This window comes from Coptis chinensis, chromosome 3 (assembly GCF_015680905.1).
Source record: "Coptis chinensis isolate HL-2020 chromosome 3, ASM1568090v1, whole genome shotgun sequence".
Lineage (NCBI taxonomy): Eukaryota > Viridiplantae > Streptophyta > Magnoliopsida > Ranunculales > Ranunculaceae > Coptis > Coptis chinensis.
The window spans coordinates 26,358,634-26,379,284 of record NC_141458.1 but is presented as its reverse complement, the minus strand read 5'-3'; the positions used below and the strand labels follow the sequence as shown (position 1 = coordinate 26,379,284).

Below are 20,651 nucleotides of genomic sequence, written 5' to 3'. Positions count from 1 at the left end.
GACCGTTCATATCCAATCTCCTCACCTTCTGCCTTGCAGTGTAGACTTGGGATATACTAGATATGTTTTCATGATACCTATTATTGATGGAATCCAAAATTTGTTTAGGCTTTATTCCAAATTTACTCATCTCTAAGTAAGTACTCGAACTCTGGAACGATCAGACGAGTAGCAAATGCATGTCCTTCAAAGGTCTTCGCCAATACATGGTTGTGAATACCATTTCTAACTTATATTTTCCAACTATCGACAGTGTCACATTGGAAAACACCTTTTAACTTAAATGGACATCCTGATTTCTTGGTTCCCGACCTTCTCTTCTTAGCCCTCCCTTCGCTTTCCTTCTTGTGTGATCGATGCACACCCGAGCACTTGCAAGCCAAATTCAATCTTGCTACTCGGTTTCCTTTAGCATACTCCGACTTTTCAATTACCACAACCACATTAATTAACTTGTTTTCCTCTAGCGGTTGGCCAACCATTTGCCTCGCAACGTGTATGAAAGACCTAAACACATAAAAAAACAACAACTATTATTAATACACTAATAAAATTATATTTAAAAAATAAATAAAAAAAAATGAAATCAATGCCTACTCCATCATACCTCTTCCGAAGTAAAAGCTTCTGTTGTATCACTTAAAATTGGTTGACAATTCACGTCATTCGAGTTTGCAGAGGATCATTTCTTGGATAGCGGCAAAGGATCCTACATATAGAATAAAACAAGAGTCTAAAACAATTTGTGTAATGAGGGATTTCAAAGTCACCAAAAAAAATGAACTTCTCACTAAATTTAGTCCAAACGACCCAACCACGTCGGCCAATAGGGTTCCTAAACAACCCAGTCATGTAGTTCCATAGAGGGTCCAAACGACCCAGCCATGTAGTTCCATAGAGGGTCCAAACGACCCAGTCACGTAGTTCCATAGAGTCCCCAAACGACCCAAAAGTGTCGTTTATGCTCGGGTTCTAAATGTTGTTGATTGATTCATTCAAGTGTTTTGCATTCATTTATTCATTCAATCAATCAAGTGTTTTGAATTCATTCTAATCAATGCTCTCTTGTATATTCATTCATTCATTCAATCAATCAAGTATTTTGTATTCATTCTAATCAAGTGTTACCTCATTATTTAGGGTTGCTTGCCTTTGTCATCGACGATTTCTCGGCATCTCATTTGTTCGAGTAGTCGCATCTTCTATTTCTTCAACTTCTTCACCTTCACCTTCAACATTTTTTGCCACTTCTTCACTTTCTATTGGTTGTTCTTTACTTTCAATATTTCTTCTATTCTCTCCTTCTCTAATTTGTTGTTGCACCTCAAGCATTACCTCAAATGCTTCTTCTTCATCTTCGTGTTCCATTTAGATTTTGATTGGGTATTCTATGTAAAGAAACTTGAGTATTCTATGTAAGGAGTAAGGATTTTGATGAAAAAAGGAGTAAGGAGTAAATGAAAAACTTGAGTATTCTATATAGAGATATTTGAAATTTTGATATATTTCGAATAATTGAGTGAAATATGTTTGTAAATCCTAAACCCCAAACTAGTTTATTATTCACAATTGAAAAAAAAATGGAAAATAACAAGTTTAGATATAAAACAAATTATTATTTTAGATTTGGATAATTGAGTGAAATATGTTTGAAATTAAAATTTTTTTATGTCGGTACGAAATTTGTAAACCCTAAACCCCAAACCCCAAACTAGTTTATGATTCACAATTTGAAAAAGAAAATGGAAAATAACAAGTTTAGATATAAAACAAATTATTATTACGAATAATTAAGTGAAATATGTTGATACAAAATTTGTAAACCCTAAACCCCAAACCCCAAACCCCCAAACTAGTTTATGATTCACAATTTGAAAAAATAAATAAATAACAAGTTTAGATATAAAACAAATTATTATTTCGAATAATTAAGTGAAATATGTTGGTATGAAATTTATAAACCCTGAACCCTAAACTCTAAACTCCAAACCCCAATAAACTATTAGTTTAGATATAAAACAAATTATTATTTTAGATTTTGGCATGTTTGATTACATTATTTTAGATTTTGGTATGTTTGATTACATGTTTTAACTTGGTTATATAGATACTATGTTATAACAGATAAAGAGTGCAGAGTGCATGTAATTGTGTTGGTGCAACTAATTGTGTTGTTCCTAACCCAATTTTTTAAATCGGATTTCAATTTTGCTAATTCAATTGAGATGTGTTGATAATTGATCATTACTAATTCAATTTTGCAGATCATTGTTTAAATAAATTATTGTACAATTATGATCGATAAATGATTTTGTATTATAAGAAAAATGTTCGGTGTTTATGTATAAGAACAGTGTAATTGGTGTTTATGTAATCAATTTTTATTAGTTAATCGGGCTAATCATTGGTTAATCAGGAATTTCCTTGGTTTAGAACTTCTCAATTATTTTAGTCCAAACTACTCCCATAGGTTGCCCCATAGAAGCCCCAAACCCCAGCCATACAGCTTGCATGTGATACCAAACGATATGTTCAAGCCGTTTGAGTGTACACTCAAACGATATGGTGGTGATACACTCAAACGGCACGCTAAGACCATTCCATGGAGATTCCAAGAGCCAATTCTCAAACGACAAGCTCTGACCGCATGGATGTACACTAGAACGATATATTCAAGCCGTTTGAGTGTACACTCAAACGATATGGTGGCATCGTTTGAGTGTACACTCAAATGGCACGAGCAGACCGTTCCATGGAGATTCCATGAGCCAATTCTTAAACGACATGGTCATACGTACTGCGTGGTTGTACACTAGAACGGCATGGTGGTATCGTTTGAGTGTATACTCAAACGACATGGTGAGACCATTTGAGTGTACATTCAAACGACCCGAAGGTTTCGTTATGGCGAGACCGGTTGTATTGATTGTTGGGCCTGGGCTTTGATGGCAAACTTGTAATATGGCAAACTTGTAAAAAAAAATTAAGGTTGTCCAATCCAATTTCATGAGTGCCCAATTAAATAAGAGTCCTATTACTAACGGACTCCATATTGTGTTGGGCAGACCCCAAAAAAAACTATTATTACAAGTGTGTCATTAGTTCCAAAAAGTCCAAAAAAAAACAATTATTACAAGTGTGTCATTGGTCCCAAAAAATTGAATTCGAAAACCCTAATCTTAAACGACCCGGCTAGGTCGTTCATTGTGCAAACCCAACGATATGGCCACACCGTTTGGACTAAGTCCCCAACGATGTGGCCACACCGTTTGGACTAAATCTCAAATAGTGTGGCCACATCGTTTGTCCAAACAATGTGGCCAAGTCGTTTGGGACTTAGTCCAAACGGTGTGGCCACACCGGTCAAGATGCCAAGAAACAGAACTTTATATTTTTTCAAAGTTTAAATCTCAAACAGTGTGGCCACACCGTTTGGACTAAGTCCCCAACGATATGGTCACACCGTTTAGACTAAGTCCCCAACGATATGGCCACACCGTTTGGACTAAGTTCCCAACGATATGGCCACACTGTTTGGGATTTGAACTTTGAAAAAATATAAAGTTCTGTTTTTTGGCCTCTTGACCGGTGTGGGCACATCGTTTGGACTAAGTCTCAAACGGTGTGGTGACATCGTTTGGACTGGCCACACCGTTTGAGACTTAGTCCAAACGATGTGATCATATCGTTGGGTTTGCACAATAAACGACCTAGCCGGGTCGTTTAAGCTTGGGGTTTTCGAATTCAATTTTTTAGGACCAATACCACACTTGTAATAATTGTTTTTGTTTTTTTATTTTTTGGGACCAATGACATACTTGTAATAATAGTTTTTTTTTTTTTGGGTCAACCCAACACAATATGGGGTCTGTAAATAACAAATACCTTAAATAACCATAAACAATATAACCAAATTGTTTACCAAAGTAATGGGTAACAACAGTACCCAACAAATTTCTCTACCGAGTTTGCCCTCTATATTGTCTACCGTTTTTTTCTCCAACTGACCACGAACTTTTTCTTCACTCCACTCTCAACTGAACATATCTCTTCTTAAAACATGTATCAGAAGTGTTTTTCTGCTTGTTAAAAATCAATGTTGGAACCATAGTACAAAATATCAGGATATGAGTATTTATCGAACTCAATTTCTGGATATGTATCGTGGATATATATCTCTTTGGGGATATTTGACATTATTTCACATGCAAATATCGTGGATATATCTAAAATATCGACAAATATCGTAGATATTGTAGATATTTCTTGATATATCATGATACATTATTTATATTTATTTAAAATATAATAGTAAATATTAAATAAAATTGTTATATGTACAAAATATTGCTAAATATCTCCAAATATCGTAAAATATCTCCAAATATCACAAATATCACAAATATCGTTAAAATATCACCGATATTTGCAGTCTTATATATCTCTTAACATATCATGATATTTATATATTTTTTTCTAAAATCTGGATAAATATCTCCAAATATCGCGATATATCGGGATATTTTGTATTATAGTTGAAACCATCTGGCTACGACTTAAAAGTGCGCCTTTTTGTTTACGTGTGGGTTTTGTTTCTTGTCCTTTTATTATAAAACATACTTTGGCTCCGTCTGGTTCACGGAGAAGTGGGGTAAAGAAAATGGTTTCAAGAAATTGAATACTCAAATGTGTTTGGCAACCCTAGGAAAATAGAAAAGTGGAAAATAGATTCTCCGGGCATGTAGAAATGGAAGAAACCAACTTAAAATGGAAGTTGTTTTCTTTGTTTCCCTTCTCTCTTGATTAAGAATTGTTAAGGCATAATATCTTCCGATTTAAACCTCCACCCATCTCTACAAAACAGTAATGTTCGCTGCTAATTGTTAGATCCTTACATGTGTTACCACGATCTTCCGCCATTATGGACGTCAAAGTTTACACACACAGAGGAAGAATGAGAAATTTTGGGGTTTTCAGGGGTGTGATGTACTGTTATGCGAGGTTTGATCCAGTGGTTCGCAATACTGATCCACTTGTTGAGGGTTTTGCTATAGTGCTTTGCAAAGTTTGGTTGAGGGCTCTAGCGTAGGAGAGTAGGAGACACAGAAATCATTTTTTTTTAACCAAACATACAAAAAGGGATTCACTGAAAATATATTCAGACAAAGTGAAATCCAGGAACTGAATTTCTTCTTGAAATAGAAATCTGTGAACCAAACACAGCCACTGTGTTCAATCTCTATAAGGGTGCTTGTTGCAAAATGCATAGAAAACAAGAATGAGTTTTTTCGTAAAAATGGTCGAAGGTGGTTAGTTTTTTGTTATTCCAAAAACGTCTTCTTCTTTTGATTAAAAAGTCCAAATATCTCATCCATGGATTCAATTGATCGACTTGATGGAATGTGTTTTTAATTTTTTTTTTTTTAACTTTTATCGGAACTGATCTTGTACTTCACTTTGTCATATTCAGGTTTCATTGAACTGTTTTATGCTGAAATTAGCGAAGTTTGTGGTTAGAAATGAGTGTTAGCAGTGGTTTTTGGCTCTTGTGTTTGTACTTCTTACGGTGTGGAATCAGTGAAAATTTAGGTTAATATCAGATCAGTGTAACAGATACTGTGTTCAATCTCTATTAGGGATTTGCACACATCAACTCCTCAACCAAAATGCATAAATAACAAGATTGAGATTTTTATATATATACTAGAAGTTAGTTTGGTTCGCTATAGCAGTTAATGTTGTTGAAGGCTTCAGGCTTTGTAAGTTTGTAGTGGACATAGTCCCGTAGTACGCATATTAGTGTTTCTTAAAGTACACTTCACTCTGCAATTCTTGTAAGTACAAATAAGTCAAAGATCAATCCCAAGCATCCTACGGCTCATGTGTGTGTGTTTGGGTGGGTGAGCTGGTTGTCACTTGTCAGGTTGTGATGGGTAAAAACCAAACTGAGAAATGTGCTGCATGAAATATCATGATAGGCTTTATGTACTATTATGTTGCATATGAGAGTAGTGTCTCCCAAATTGTTACAAGGATAACCTTTGATAACCCCTGCAAAGAGTTTCGGCATTACTAGCGTTTCTTTTTAATACAAAGCACAATTAATACTTTGCTCCTGGGCAACCATGTAGCTAGCTTGGTCAAGATTACCATCTTGACATATTGGATTCATTGTTTTCAGAAGTTTGTTGTAATTTAGACATCTACAAGCAGACAGTGAACTATGTGCATAGTGATTATTACAGAAACAGGCAAGGCAAAGGAATGTGTTGTACCCACTTTTCTCTCTAGCTCTTTTCCCCCTAGTTTTTCCTCTTTTTCTCTCTTTCACTATTATTTTTATACCCCTCTCCATTCTCTCCTGATTGTCCATCTATCCATCAATCTTTCGGTCTCTTTATCGCCATGTGTAGGGTTTCTGTATGTACTGATGGGTCAGATCCTCTATCATGTGCCGCGTGGGGATGACGCTTATCTGATGCCCGGTTCATTCCAACTTTGGCTCACGGCATTCATCCGACGACCTTTAGCCTCACGTGCCTCCCCCTCTCCTCTAGATTTCCATAATTGCGATCCTGTTAGGATGCTCCCTGTTTTACTTACTATCTCGCTACCATCACCATCTGCCGCTGATCCCCTAGCTGTCATAATTTGGGTCGCTACATATGCCCCCTCTCGAGTCCGCAAATCTGCTGACGTTTGCAGGGTTGAGAACCCACGCTTGCTCGCCTTCTTATTTAACTTATGCCTCACGCTCTACCAGTCATCCCACACGTGTCCCACGCGTGCAAGGTATGAACCCCCTCATTTCCCATTCCTCCACTTGTCCTGTTTCCCGTAGCTCAAATGTTGGCCCCTAAGTTTCTACCCCTTTGCTTTTACCCTTTTACCCCTCTCACTCTTCAAATCCCGCTCGATTCCTCTCCCTCTTTCCTTCACTTTTTACTCTCCTCTCTTTTTTGCTCCCAACTCCATTTTCAACAGCCCCCACTTCTCGATCACCACTCTTGCCATCTTCTCACCACCAGCCCCTTTTTGCCCCTTGCTGTTCTTTTTCCCCTTCCTTTCTTCACTCCGTGCTTGCTCCAGCGCTCGTTCCTGCCATTAGATCATTGCGTCAGGTTGGTCATCTTGTTCTTTTTCTCTTGCATTTCATTTCATTAAACTGTTCATATTCCCTTGATCTTCCAAAATGTCGGACTCTCCATTTGATGACGCGTCTCCTTCGCGATCTGGTAGGGTGGCGGCGTCCCCTCCTCTGGTGGACTCCTCCGCGGCCCCCTCCACCACCGGGCGGCCGTTTAAACTTCCGCCCCCTCCCCCCCAACGATCTCGCCGCCCTAACTTATTAGAGGCAATTAGGGTTGACGTCCTTATCGAGCACGTGCCTGACGTGACTCATTTCCCTCATCTAGTTCCCCACAAGCCGGGATGTCTAGTAGTCACGGTCGGTCAAATTGTCTCGGGCTTGAGATTTCCTCTTTCTTTGTTAGATGTCAAAGTGTGTAATCATTTCAATATTCCCCCTTGTCAAGGGATAGGCAACTTCTGGCGCATTATGTATGTTGCGAACCACTATAACCAAAATCACGAACCCAATATAGTCCTTCGAGGCATAATTTCACATTACTACATAAGAAAGAGTACTAAGGACATCAGCGTGGGGTATCACTCTTTCTATGTTTGTCCCGACAAACGGTCTTTTGTTCTTCAAATTACCACCTCAGACAAGACCTGGCATCACTACCCCCTGTATGTATCTGGTAACTTCCTGTCCGTAGATGTACCACTTGAAGTGACTCTTAACCATCTCACTTTTATTACTCGCGGTGAGTTCCGTTCCGCATTTCTCTTTTTCATGTTCTATATGTCGCGGCCTGACACTTTATTTTCTTTTTGCATAGGCTGGAATACTGACTCCAAATCTGGTTTTTACGCTGGTGTTACTTCCCCCGTCTTTGATCACATCCGCAATCTGGGCCCCGCCCAAGCTGAAGTTCTCGGCATCGATCCCTCCCTTGGGACCCCTTTATTGACCGACCCAGCTTTACACACACTAGGAAAATACTCTGCTCCATTCTATCGCCCACCTCCTCCCCAAACAAGTCCCCGGTCTTCTAAGAGCAAGTCCCACAGCCGCGGCTTCACCCGCAAAACTACGAAATCCCAGGCTCAGGCCCAGGCCCTTGCAGAAATAGTCCGAAAATCCACCACCGGCCTTCCTTCTCAATCTTGCAGGTATACCCCCACCTCCCTCCACTCTATCTCTGATTGGGAATATCAGTACACCTCTACCGACACCCCATCCGCAGATTCAACACCCCCTCCTTTGAATGTCACCAAGATTAGGTTGTATGATAGTGAATCTGATGATGAAGTGATAGAGGTGGCTGCCACCCAATCTGGCAACACTCCGTCGGACGCCCCTGTGGCTGCGGAGCCTTCATCTGGCGATCGAGCCTCAGCTCCTCTCAAGCGCAGTCGTCTTTCCACCTCTACAGAACCCGCAGTGGCTGTTCCTCCTACCTCCCTGACCCAGCGTCCCGACAAAGAAGTCACTCCTGAAGCTTTCTGTCCCACCTTCAAGGTGCGCGGACGTCAAGTCAATGTCGCGGACTCCGCTATGGAGAACCCTGCTGTTGCATCTGCCATTTTCTATGGTTCTCATCTCCCCCGTGATTTAGCATATGCGGATAGCGGCACCTTCAAGCAACACCGCACTTCCCTCTACACCGCCTGGGAAAAGGTAGCCACCTCTTTTACAGTGCATCCATCATTCATCTCTTGAGTAATCTAACCTCCTTTCCCTTTCTAGGCGAGCTTGGACATGTCCTTTATGATCCGCGACCTCTTCTCTTCACTGAATACCGTGGAGACCTTAGAGAAGGAGGTAGGCAGACCTAACGGGCTGAGGGCCTCCTGCGCCCGTCTTCAAACTGATCTGGAAGCCGCGAATATGACCAAGCTTCGCGCTGAGGATGAGCTGAAAAATGCTGAAACTGCTCACCAAAATTTCATGGATGGAGTAAATGACCGCTTCAGCAAGCATTGTGAGACCCTTCTCCTCCAACACACTGAAAGCACCAATGCTCTCCTTCTGCAGCACACCAAAGATATGGAGCAGCTTCAGATAAGCTTCAACGCACAAGCCGACAGGTGACTAGCTAAAAAAACTCAATGAAGAGCATGCCCGTTTAGTCAAAGAAGGTCGCCTCCTCCCAGAGAAGCCCCCATCTCCACTACTAGAGACTAATGATGCCGCGAACCTTGTTTTTGATAATCCTTCCACCATGTTATCCGATGCCCTTGTTGATGATAACGCTTCCTCAGAACCTGCCGCGACATCACCCGAATAGACTCTCCCTGCCGACGTCCTATCACAGGATTGAGACCAGCCCCATTGATGGCCCTCCTTGCGTCTTTCAAGATTGTATTTGATTTTGCTCATCCTTGTTTTGTTACTAACTTTGACACAGGCCACATGTGATACTCCGTTGTTATTTTCATGGTGCTTAATTTTGTTACATTCATCTTGTGTATTTCTCTCCCCTTGCTGCAGTATTGATTGGGTCTCGGCATCACATAGTAACATGCAATACCGGGGCTCTGCTAGCTCTTGATCTTGTGACTTGCCTAACCAAGATGATTTCAAACACCTCTATGCATTTCCCCAACCCCTTCTGGATGTTTAATTCTGAAGAAATCTAGGCACGAGGTGCCAACTTGACCTATTCATCTTCCATGCACCCGTACGACCAGGCCCCTTGTTTTTCTCCCCTTCTCGGTGTTCCCGCTAGACCACACTCTCTATGGCCTCGTTGTGTATCTCATCTCCCTTTGACTAGTTTGGCGACTAGCTGGAGCACCACTCTTCCGCCCCCTAGGTGACTTGCTACTTTCATCCACGAAGGGCTCATCCCACTCCGCAGGCTCCCCTAGGCCATGCAGTCTGTTGGGGCAACTCATCTTGCCCCGTGTTAGATTTGGACCACTTGTCCGCGGAAGACTCATCCCCTCCGTTGTCCCCTCTTTATGCTTAGTGTGCAGCTTGCTAGGGCATCTCTCTTTGCCCCCATGTGGTACTTGTAACTCTCATCCGCGAAGGGTTCATCCCACTCTGCGTGCTCTTTTGGGCCCTAGGCCTGTCGGGGCAACTCATCTTGCCCCGAGTTTGATTCGGACCTCTTGTCAGCGAAGGGCTCATTCCCCCCACCCGCTACCTTGGAGATGTTGGGGACAACTCCGTTTGCCCCCAAGTTGAATTTGGACCTCATTGTCCGCAAAAGGCTCATCCCCCCCGCTACCTTGGAAATGTTGGGGGCAGCTTAGTTTGCCCCCAAGTCGCATTTGGGCATCATCGCCCACGAAAGGCTCATTCCCCCCGCTGTCCCTCTTGATTCGTTCGAAGTTTTCTGGGGCAACTCTCTATGCCCCCATGTGCAATTTGCCATTTTCGTCCGCTAAGGGCTCGTCCCTCCGCTCTTCCAAGTTGGATTTGTAAACAATTCATTATAGGTGATATTCTTTTTGTTTTCTCAAAAGTGTCATTGTATTATATATTTACAAACAGCTCCAGTCTCTTGCCTTGGATCTCCATTACAATTAAGTGTAAAAAATTTTCAACATTCTCACATTCCATGGTTTCTCTACTAATTTCCCTCCGCTGTTTGTAACTTGTAAGTGCCTCCTCCTCCTATCTCCACCACTGTGTAGGACCCCTCCCAATTGGGCCCCAGCTTCCCATCATTCTGCCTCTTAGTACTTGGGGTTACTCGGCGGAGTACTGACTCTCTTATTTTGAATTGCCACGGCTTGACTTTCCTGTTGTATTGTCTCTGGAGACGCTAGTGATATTCTTCTAGCCTAACCCGGGCGGTGTCCTTTCTTTCTTCTGCCAAGTTCAAGTCTCTCGCCAGTATACCCCAGTTTGAACCTTCCTCCACAGCCCTCGTACGGGTAGTAGATGCCACCATCTCTGACGGGATCACGGCCTCCACGCCATAGGCCAAAGAGAATGGGGTTTCTTTGGTGGTTGTCCAGGGTGTGGTTCTGTAGGCCCACAGGACATGATTCAGTTCGTCAGCCCATGCTCCTTTCTTATCTTCCAATTTCCTCTTAAGATTGTTCATTATAGTTTTGTTAGAAGACTCCGCCTGTCCATTGCCTTCAGGGTTGTATGGTGCCGAGAATCTCTGTTTCACTTTGTATGCCCGCAAGAACTCTTACACCTTGGCTCCTGTAAATTGAGTCTCATTATCCGCAATAATGGCATATGGCAATCCAAACCTACATATGATGTTCTCCCACAAAAACATAATTACCTGAGTCTCCTTCACCTGTTGCAAGAGTACAACCTCTATCCATTTTGTGAAATAATCTGTGGTGGCCACCATGAACCTCCTCTTGCCGTTGGCCATGGGTAGCGGCCCCACTATGTCCATCGCCCACATTGCAAACGGCCACGGACTTGACACGTTGTGGAGGGGTTCGGCCGGTGTGAAAATCAATTGAGCAAATCTCTGACACTTGCCACATCTCTTAGCAAATTCCACTGCGTCCTTCTTCATGTGGGGCAAAAAGTATTCCTGTGTTAGCAGTCTATGCGTTGTGGTTCTCCCCGCTGAATGGCTCCCGCAATCTCCCCCATGTAACTCTACTAGTACTTCTTGCGCCAACCTTGGTTCGAGGCATCTCAGCAATGGCCCACTGAAATTCTTTCGATATAACTCTCCCTCTAACAGAATGTACCTCTGAGAAGCTTGTTCCCCCCTCCTCCTCGCTTTCTTATCAGTAATTTGTTTCCCAGATAAAAAGTTCTTGATGGGCTTCATCCACCCATCATCTTCCTCTGTGACCTAGCACACCTCGTTTGCCTCCTCAGTGCTCGATTTGTCCAATCTCCTTACTGTTATTGTTCTTTCCTCTAATCCTGGTATGGCCGCAGCCACGTAGGCCAGGGCATCAGCATGCCTGTTCTCCCCGCGGCCCAAATGTACGAACTTGATCTTCGTAAACTTAGCGGACCTTTTATGCAATACTTCCAAATACCTCGCCATTCGTGGGCACCTGGCGGCAAACCCTCTATTCACCTGACACACCACTAGATTCGAGTCCGAGTATACCGTCAGCTCACTCACCCCCAAGTCCTCAGCCATCCTCAAACCCGCTATCACCGCCTCATACTCTGATTTGTTATTAGACGCAGCAAATCCCAACTTCATGGTGAGTTCTATCCTGTGGTTATCTGGTGTAACAATCACTACCCCTATTCCGCTGCATATGTCCATTGCGGATCCATCTACAAACACCATCCACCCGTTTCTCTTGTCCCAGGGGTTTAAGAAGTCTTGCTCAGTGCACCTTTCTGGCTCCATGATCATCTCATCCCCCCAAGTGGGATCCTCTGTCGGGAATTCTGCCACTGCCTGTGCCTTCTTCGTAGTTATGACTTGATATTGTATCTCATAAGAACTCAGCATTACCGCCCATTTTAACATTCTTCCTGATTTTTCTGCCTTCAGCGCTTGTTTCAGAGATAGATTCGTTACCACCACCACCGAGTGTGCCTCGAAATACGGCTTCAATTTCAGGGCCGAGAATATCATTGCCAGTGCATATTTTTCAACTCTACTATACCGGGTCTCGGCGTCCAGTAAGGTTTTGCTCTGGAAATACACCGACTTCTCTATCTTGTCCACGACCCGGACCAGGACAGAGCTAATAGCATACTCCGAGACACCCCCAGATACAAGTATAATTTTTCCCCATGTTCCGGTCGCGACAGTAAAGGTGTCTTACCCAAATAACCCTTTAACTCCTTAAATGCCTTTTCGCATTCCGCGGTCCATATGAAGTCTGGCGTATTCCTTAGCAACTGATACAACGGCCTACATTTGTCTGACAACTTTGATATGAATCTATTTAATGTTGCGACCCGTCCCGCTAGGCGTTGTACCTCTTTGACGTTCTGTGGCAATGGCATCTCCACCAAGGCTCTAATTTGCTCAAGGTTAGCCTCTATCCCTCGATAGGTAACAATGTAACTCAAAAACTTTCCCGTGGTCACTTTGAACGTGCATTTCTTTGGATTGAGCTTCAAGTTATGCATCTGCAGTATTCTGAATGTCTCCCTCAGCCCCTCTAAGTGCTCCTCTTCTAACATACTCTTTTCCACCATATCGTCTATGTATATCTCCATTCCCTTTCAAATCTTGCTCTCAAACATTTTCTCTCCCACTCACTGGAAGGTGGCCCCTGCATTCTTTAATCCAAATGGCATCCTAGTATAGCAATATGTCCCCCCTTCTACCACGAATGCAGTTTTCTCTTGATCTGGTCCATACATCGCGACTTGATTGTATCCCATTGATGCATCCATGAACGAAAATATTTTGAATCCCGCTGTTCTGTCCACCAATTCATCTACTCGTGGCATCGGGTAACTGTCTTTAGGACACTCTGAATTAACATCCGTAAAATCGACACACATATGAACCTTGCCATTTTTCTTCGGTACCGCGACTACATTAGACAACCAATCCGTGAACTCCACCTCTCATATTATTCCCGCTCCTTTTAACCTCGCGACCTCCTCTCGAATTCCCTCAGCATACTTCGGCCTCACGCTTCGCATTTTCTGTCTTACTGGTTTAGCGTCTTCCCTCATGTGCAACCGATGACATGCGAAAGCTGGGTCCAAACCTGTGACATCCTCAATTACCCAAGCAAACACGTCCTTGTTTTCAGATAAGAACCGTACCAACTCATTCTTCAACTCTTCCGACAAACTGGCCCCTATCAACGTGAACTTCTCTTCCTCTCCCGTCCCCAAATTCACTATTTCAATCTCATCCAAAGTCTTCGGTCCCACCGATGACTCAGCCTCCCCTTCGGTAGAGACACACTGTAATTGTTATGCATATCTTTTCTTGGGATTCGAGGTCTCTCCCTCTGCTCCTCGAACCCATCTCTTCACTGTTCCCTGATGACTATTCTTCACCGTTACCTGATCCCCGCGGACCTCATATATCCCAGTCAAGGTAGGAAACCGGATCACCTGGTAATAAATCAATGGTACCGCCTTCATCTCATGGATCCACCGCCTCCCTAAAATGGCATTATATTGTGAGCCCGCATCCACCACCTTGAATCGAGAGAATATGTCACAGGGAGCAAGAGCTCTCCCAAAGGCTCCGTCACACTTCCATTGAACCCATACAGATTTGTTTATAAGGGTCTTAATTGCTTCTTCTCTATCTTCATCTCCTCCATTGCCCCTTTGAACAACAAATCCACAGCGCTGCCGCAGTCCACCAGCACCTTTTTACCATATAATTACCAATCGCCACTGTGATTACTAACGCGTCTTCGTGAGGAGAGTCGACAGCCCTAAGGTCTGCGTCAGTAAACACTATGCTCCCCTTTGCACTTGCGAACCATGGAGATGGTCGCGACTGTCGTGGGGCCTCGTTGACTTGCCGGATACTCGCAGTTCATCTAATCTTGTCTCGGTAGGCGTTGTGACTTAACACTTCTCCACTATAAATGACGTTGATCGTTCCCAGTATCCTCCCCTGATTTGGTACCTACTCCTCTTTCCCATTCTCCTTTATAAACTCCTTCAACAACCCCTTCCCTATCATCCTCTGTACCAACCACTTCAATGCATAGCAGTCATTCGTCTCATGGCTCTGTATTTGATGATAAGCACAATACAGCCTGCCTGGTATTTCCATTGATTTGTTTCGCGGCCCTTCATACTCCTGCAAATTTTGAATCAATGGCAATATCTTGCCCAACGGCCTGTTTACAGCGACCTGTTCCATCTCACGGTAGGGTTTCTTCTCCCTATTCTCCCTTCTGATCTCCTCCCGGCCCCATTCTGGTTGCGATGAATTACCTCTATACCTATCGCTTCCCTTGCCCGACGCATCATACCCTCGACGGTCCTCGCTTTTCTCCAATGACAACACTGCCTTTCCTGGCCTCTTCATTTCTTTCTGCATAGTGTCGTCGTACCTTATATATTTCTCCACTCTCGGGTATAAATCATGCAATGTCATGATCTCGTTCTTGGCCACGGACTCATGCACCCTAATTCCCGGCCGTAACCCTCGCTCAAAAGCTATCACTGCAGTTTTCTCGTCCAAGTTTTCCACCTTCAACGTCTCTGCCTTGAATCTGCACAAGAAATCCATCACCGACTCCGCGGATCTCTGCCTTACATTAAACAATGTCGCGATACCTACTACCCGCTTCTTCTGATGTATGAAGTGGTCTATGAAAGCTTGCCCTAACTCCTGAAAGTTATTTATACTCTTAGTCGGTAGTTGGTAATACCAATTAGATGCTCTTCCTTTCAGGCTCACGGGAAACATCATGCATCGCAACCCATCGTACCGCGACTCTTGCCACAGTGGCATCTGCTGACGAAAGTGATGGATGTGATCCGCCGGGTCTCCCTTCCCTTCATACCTCTCAAACCTGGGCTGACTGAACCTCTTTGGAACCTTAGACTTCCACACCGCATCAGCCAACAAATTGCGGTTTAGTCCCACCACCACTTGACTCGTCGCCCCACCAGCGCCCTTGGCTTGCTCCAGGTTTGTTTTCAAATCGCTGGCAATCATTTCTCAAACTTGCTCCTTAGTAAGTCCTGTCATCACATTATCTACCAGATTCGGCCTCTTTCTCCGACTCCGACGCGTATCTCTCCGACTCTTCTATAGTCTCCTTCTCCCTTCGAAGCCCTTCGTTTTCTTCCCTCAACCTTGTTATCTCCTCATGCAACAGCCTCGTTTCTTCTGAATCTGACACTATTGTCTCTTCCCTGCCTCTCTTCCCTGCCTCTCTCCCCTCCATCACTCCTTACTGACTCCACTTCTTCTTCCGTGACCACCGCCTTTCTTGGTCTCCCTACTCTTCTCTTCACCCTCGTTGTCATTCCTCTACTGGCTTTTATCTCTCCCCACAGACCGCACCAAATGTTGTACCCACTTTTCTCTCTATCCCTTTTTTCCCTAGTTTTTCTTCCCTTTCTCTCTCTTTCACTGTTCTCTTTATACCCCTCTCCATTCCCTCCTGATCATCCATCTGTCCATCAATCTCTCGGTCTCTTTGTCACCACGTGTAGGGTTTCCGTACGTACTGATGGGTCAGATCCTCTATCCTATGCCGCGTGGGGATGACACTTATCTGATGCCCGGTTCATTCCAACTTTGGCTCACTGCATTCATCCGTCGACCTTCGGCCTCATGTGCCTCCCCCTCTCCTCTAGATTTCCATAGCCGCGATCCTGTTAGGATGCTCCCTGTTTTACTTACTATCTCGCTACCATCACCATCTGCCACTGATCCCCTAGCTGTCATAATTTGGGTCGCTATAGAATGTGTATGTACACGAAACTTTGCTCTGTTTGGTTCACTGTAATGGGATGCATTTGCACTTATTTCCCACTAACTATTTATTTACTGGTGTTTGGCCCACTAATGCAAAGTGGGCAGTTATGCAAATAAGTTGCACTCATGTGCACCGTATAAATAGGTCAGGAGACAACTTGTTGTGTAACTATTTGCAATTTTTCTCTCTCTTTCGTAACTGTTTTTGGTTACTTCCTCCTCTTTTTTAGCTGTCCCACCAGCAAGGAAAATAAAAGTTTAGTTTTTTCATCTCAATTTCTCCTGTCCATGAAGAATAAACCATCTCAAATTAACTAATTTCTTTCGTTGAATCTCAATCTCCTCTCTATGAAGATTTAAACCAACTCAAATCAACTAATTTTGTTGAATCTCTGTCGAAATTAGATAAAAAATTTAAGAAAAAAATTGAGAAAAAAAAAAGATTTTAGATAGTTTTTATGAATGAGATCTAAAAATAAACTGTTCGGTATTTAAAGACTTGTTTTAATCTTAAAGTGTGTATTTAGAATTTGGAATTATTGAGAGGAGAAAATCGTCTGGTTGTTTAGTTATATATTTGTGAAGAAGATGAAAAAAATGTAGGTAGTTTTTACACTACTCTAACCGAACAGGTGAAGTGAACTGTCATTGCAATTCCTCGTGCATTACAATGTAATTACACCCATTTGCTATTTGCACTTGCTTGCATCGAACCAAACAGTTAATGTTCTGATGGAACTTCTATTGTGTTGGTGCCCATGACTGCTTTTATGTCCAGGGCCATTTATTCAAGGGCGGATCCAGGGGCGGGGGTGGGCTGCAACACACCCAAGCTTTCCTAAAAAAAAAAGTAGTAGTGTTCAAAATAGAAATTTAAGCCTAACAAACTTAGCCCAGCCCATTAGAAAGTTAGAAATAACGAACAAAGTTAGAAGTTGCTCAAAAGAAATAACGAACAGAGAGAAACTCTCGGCCTCTCGGGTAACTCAGAAGTCAGAACTTCTAAAGGTCTAAACTCTCGGCCTCTCGGGTGACAGCACTGTCGGGTAGTATCTCAGTCTTAGGAGTATTTTAGTATTTTAGTATTTGCTTATTCTTTTCTTCGGTTCTTCACTTCTTCGACTCTTGCAAACTCTTTTTATTCTCATAAGGTAAATTTTTTAGTTCAATTATTCTCAATTTATTAACTTATTATGATACTTGTTTAGTTGTTTAAATGTTTGTGCATTATACATTAGTTTAGTTAAGACCAATTTATTTAAATTATTTATATGAATTTGTTTATTTGTCTAGGGATTTAGTGACACCAATAGAACTATTTGTTTGAATTGGATTTTGTTTTATGCATTAAAAATTTTGGATTGTGTGGATGATGTGATAACACCCAATGATAATTATTTTCTCTATCTATTGTATATTGATAATTATTTAATATCTTAGGTTACAATGTCGCATCATCAAGCGCCCAAAAAACCATTAACTCTTCTATCGTTCTATAAGCGAAAAGATGATAAACTGGAAAGTGGTGAAACTTCAACATCTATTCTTGATAATTCAAAACTTGATTGGGATGAGCAACGTCCTACCAAAGTTCAAGTTGTCGAAATTGAAAGAGTTGAACCTTCTTCTCGAGTCCAAAAAGTCAGAGTTGAACATTCTTCCAAAGCTCAATAAGTTACACCTATGGAAGTTGATGTCACTTCTCTATTTGAACGTGATCCGGATAAACGTATTGTTATATATGAATACCCGCTTGTTAAGCGTGATGAAGTCCGAGTAGCTTATCTTAGAATGGGACCTTGTCGACTGGCTCATGAGAACGAAAAAGATTATCTTGGAAAGCAAGGACGTCGGTTCAACGCTAATTTGTACAAACTATTTCCTTGGCTAGAGTACTCACTCCACAAGGATAGAGCATATTGTTTCTATTGTTTTCTCTTTGAAACCAATCCTCCGAAGCATCCGGTGTTTACCATTGATGAGTTTCAAAATTGGAGGAAAGTTAACAGTGAGAAACAATGCACTTTTTTGAAACATGAAGGTGGTCTTTGTTCTCCACATAGGTCGGCAACATATATTGTATTGTGAGAATCTAATGAATCATTCTCAACATATAGATAGTGTTATCAATAGACTTCCTAATGAAGCGATTGCAAATAATCGGATCCTATTCCGAAATGTTGTTCAATGTATTCGGATGCTTGCACTACAAGGGTTTCCTTTTAGAGGCCATGATGAGTCAAAGAATTGTGGAAGATTCCTTGCAATGTTCGAGTTTTCAAAATTGTTGAACAAGAAAGTTGTTGAAATAGTAGGTAATTGTTCGGGAAATGCCATGTATACTTCACATGGTATTCAAAAGGCATTTTTGCATATATTTGCCGAAAATGTGAGAAAGAAAATACGTGAGGATGTTGGTGACGCAAAGTTTTGTATTATTGTGAATGAAGCACAAGATAATTCACGGATAGAGCAAATGGCAATTATTATAAGATTTGTTAATCGTGATAGTTTTGTTAGAGAGAGGTTTTTTGCTATTGTTGGTGTTGAAGACACTTGTGTATTAACTTTGAAAAAAGAGATTTCCAAAGTTCTTGCTAGTAAGAATTTGCTTATTGGAGGAAATATGAGAGGCCAAGGTTATGATGGTGCTAGTAATATGTGTGGTCAATGGAATGGATTAGAAGCACTATTTCTTAAGGAGTGTCCTTATGCATATTATGTGCATTGTTTTGCATATCGACTACAACTTGCATTAGTTGCGATTTCTAAAGATGTTTCTGATGTTTGGTTATTCTTTTCAAAGTTGGCATCTATTGTTAATCTCCATGTTTCGCCTAAGAGGAAAAAACAGTTAGAGAAAGCTCGAAAAGAGGAAATTGAAAACTTGTTTAGCAATTGGTGAGCTTAATAGTGGACGAGGTGCTAATCAAGTTTGTACATTGCAACGAGCTGGAGAAACTCGATGGAGTTCTCACTATGAATTCATTTGTAGCTTGATGGAGATGTATAATGCAATTTGTACGGTTCTTGAACTCATCATGAAGAATGGGTCTAGTAACACCATGCGTGGGGAAGCTAAGGGTTCTTATGTTGCTATGAAAGATTTTCAATTTGTCTTTATGTTTCATTTATTGCATATGACTATGGGAATCACAAATGTACTATGAAAAGCCTTACAAGTGAAGTCTCAAGACATTCTAAATGCCATGGGTTTAGTCTCAAGTACGAAGGAGCTTCTTCAAGAGTTTGGAGAAACAAGTTGGGATAGTTTCCTTGGGGATGTGATTTCTATTTGGAAGAAACATGACATTGATATTCCTAATATGAGCTCTCGTCATATGACGGGTACACGTCGTTCTTGCCAACAGAATGATTGTATTACAGTTGAGCACCACTACCATGTTGATATATTCAATGATGTAATAGATTACCAGTTGGTGGAGTTGAAGAGTAGATTCTCTGAGGAGGCAATGGAGCTTCTTTCTCTTAGTTCTGCTTTGGACCCGAAAGATGCTTTTAAGCACTTTCATATTTATGATATTTGCAAGCTTGCCGAGAAATATTATTGATTATTGTAAAATATTATTTATGAGATACTTATTTTGAGAAGTCAACTACAACATTATAAGCTTGATGTGACTCGTCATCCTTGTTTTCAGAAATTGTCTACTATTTATGAGTTATGTCGAGCTTTAGTTGAAACAAGAAAGTTAACTATTTATCATTTGATTGATAGATTGATTCGTCTTGTCTTGACTCTTCCTATCTCTACAGTGACTGCTGAACGAGCCTTTTCAGCTATGAAACTTGTCAAAACACGACTCCATAACAAGATGGATGACGAGTTTCTTGCGGATTGCATAGTTATATATATCGAAAGGGAGTTTGGTAACGAAGTTGATATAGAGTTAGTAATAGATGAATTTAATAAGAAACCTCGCAAATCACAATTTCATTAGTGTCATGTTTTAACTTTTAGATGTTTTTTGTTATACTTGTCAAGATCTATTGTGAGTATGTATTTATGTGAAGACATTTGTTTTTGTTTATTTTGAATAGTATAATAAAGATGATTACTTTTTGGTATGATGTTTGTCGGAAATATAAAAGCGATGCATGTATAGTTTTTGGTGGGACATTGTTATAATTTTTACCCCGCTTAACATTCCTGGATCCACCCCTGCATTCCTTTTTATGTACTTTAGTGAGTCTCAAAATTTTGGGATCTCTCTGCTACTCAGGAAAATTAAT

General features: G+C 41.6%; 4 protein-coding genes across 4 annotated transcripts; 2 read left to right on the top strand and 2 right to left on the bottom strand.

The window, feature by feature from the left end:
* Positions 1-11,855: 11,855 nt before the first annotated feature.
* Positions 11,856-12,605, bottom strand: LOC147508899 (uncharacterized). Its single transcript, XM_086597653.1, has one exon. The coding sequence runs from the start codon at positions 12,603-12,605 to the stop codon at positions 11,856-11,858; it is 750 nt and encodes a 249-aa protein (XP_086453779.1).
* Positions 12,606-14,585: 1,980 nt separating this feature from the next.
* LOC147508898 (uncharacterized) lies at positions 14,586-15,629 on the bottom strand. The gene has a single exon (XM_086597652.1). It carries the CDS (start codon positions 15,627-15,629, stop codon positions 14,586-14,588), a length of 1,044 nt encoding a protein of 347 aa, XP_086453778.1.
* Positions 15,630-18,080: 2,451 nt separating this feature from the next.
* LOC147508897 (uncharacterized) lies at positions 18,081-19,302 on the top strand. Its single transcript, XM_086597651.1, has 2 exons — positions 18,081-18,405; positions 18,515-19,302. Exons 1-2 carry the CDS (start codon positions 18,081-18,083, stop codon positions 19,300-19,302), a joined length of 1,113 nt encoding a protein of 370 aa, XP_086453777.1.
* A 304-nt stretch (positions 19,303-19,606) lies between these two features.
* LOC147508896 (uncharacterized) lies at positions 19,607-19,969 on the top strand. Its single transcript, XM_086597650.1, has one exon. It carries the CDS (start codon positions 19,607-19,609, stop codon positions 19,967-19,969), a length of 363 nt encoding a protein of 120 aa, XP_086453776.1.
* Positions 19,970-20,651: the final 682 nt, after the last annotated feature.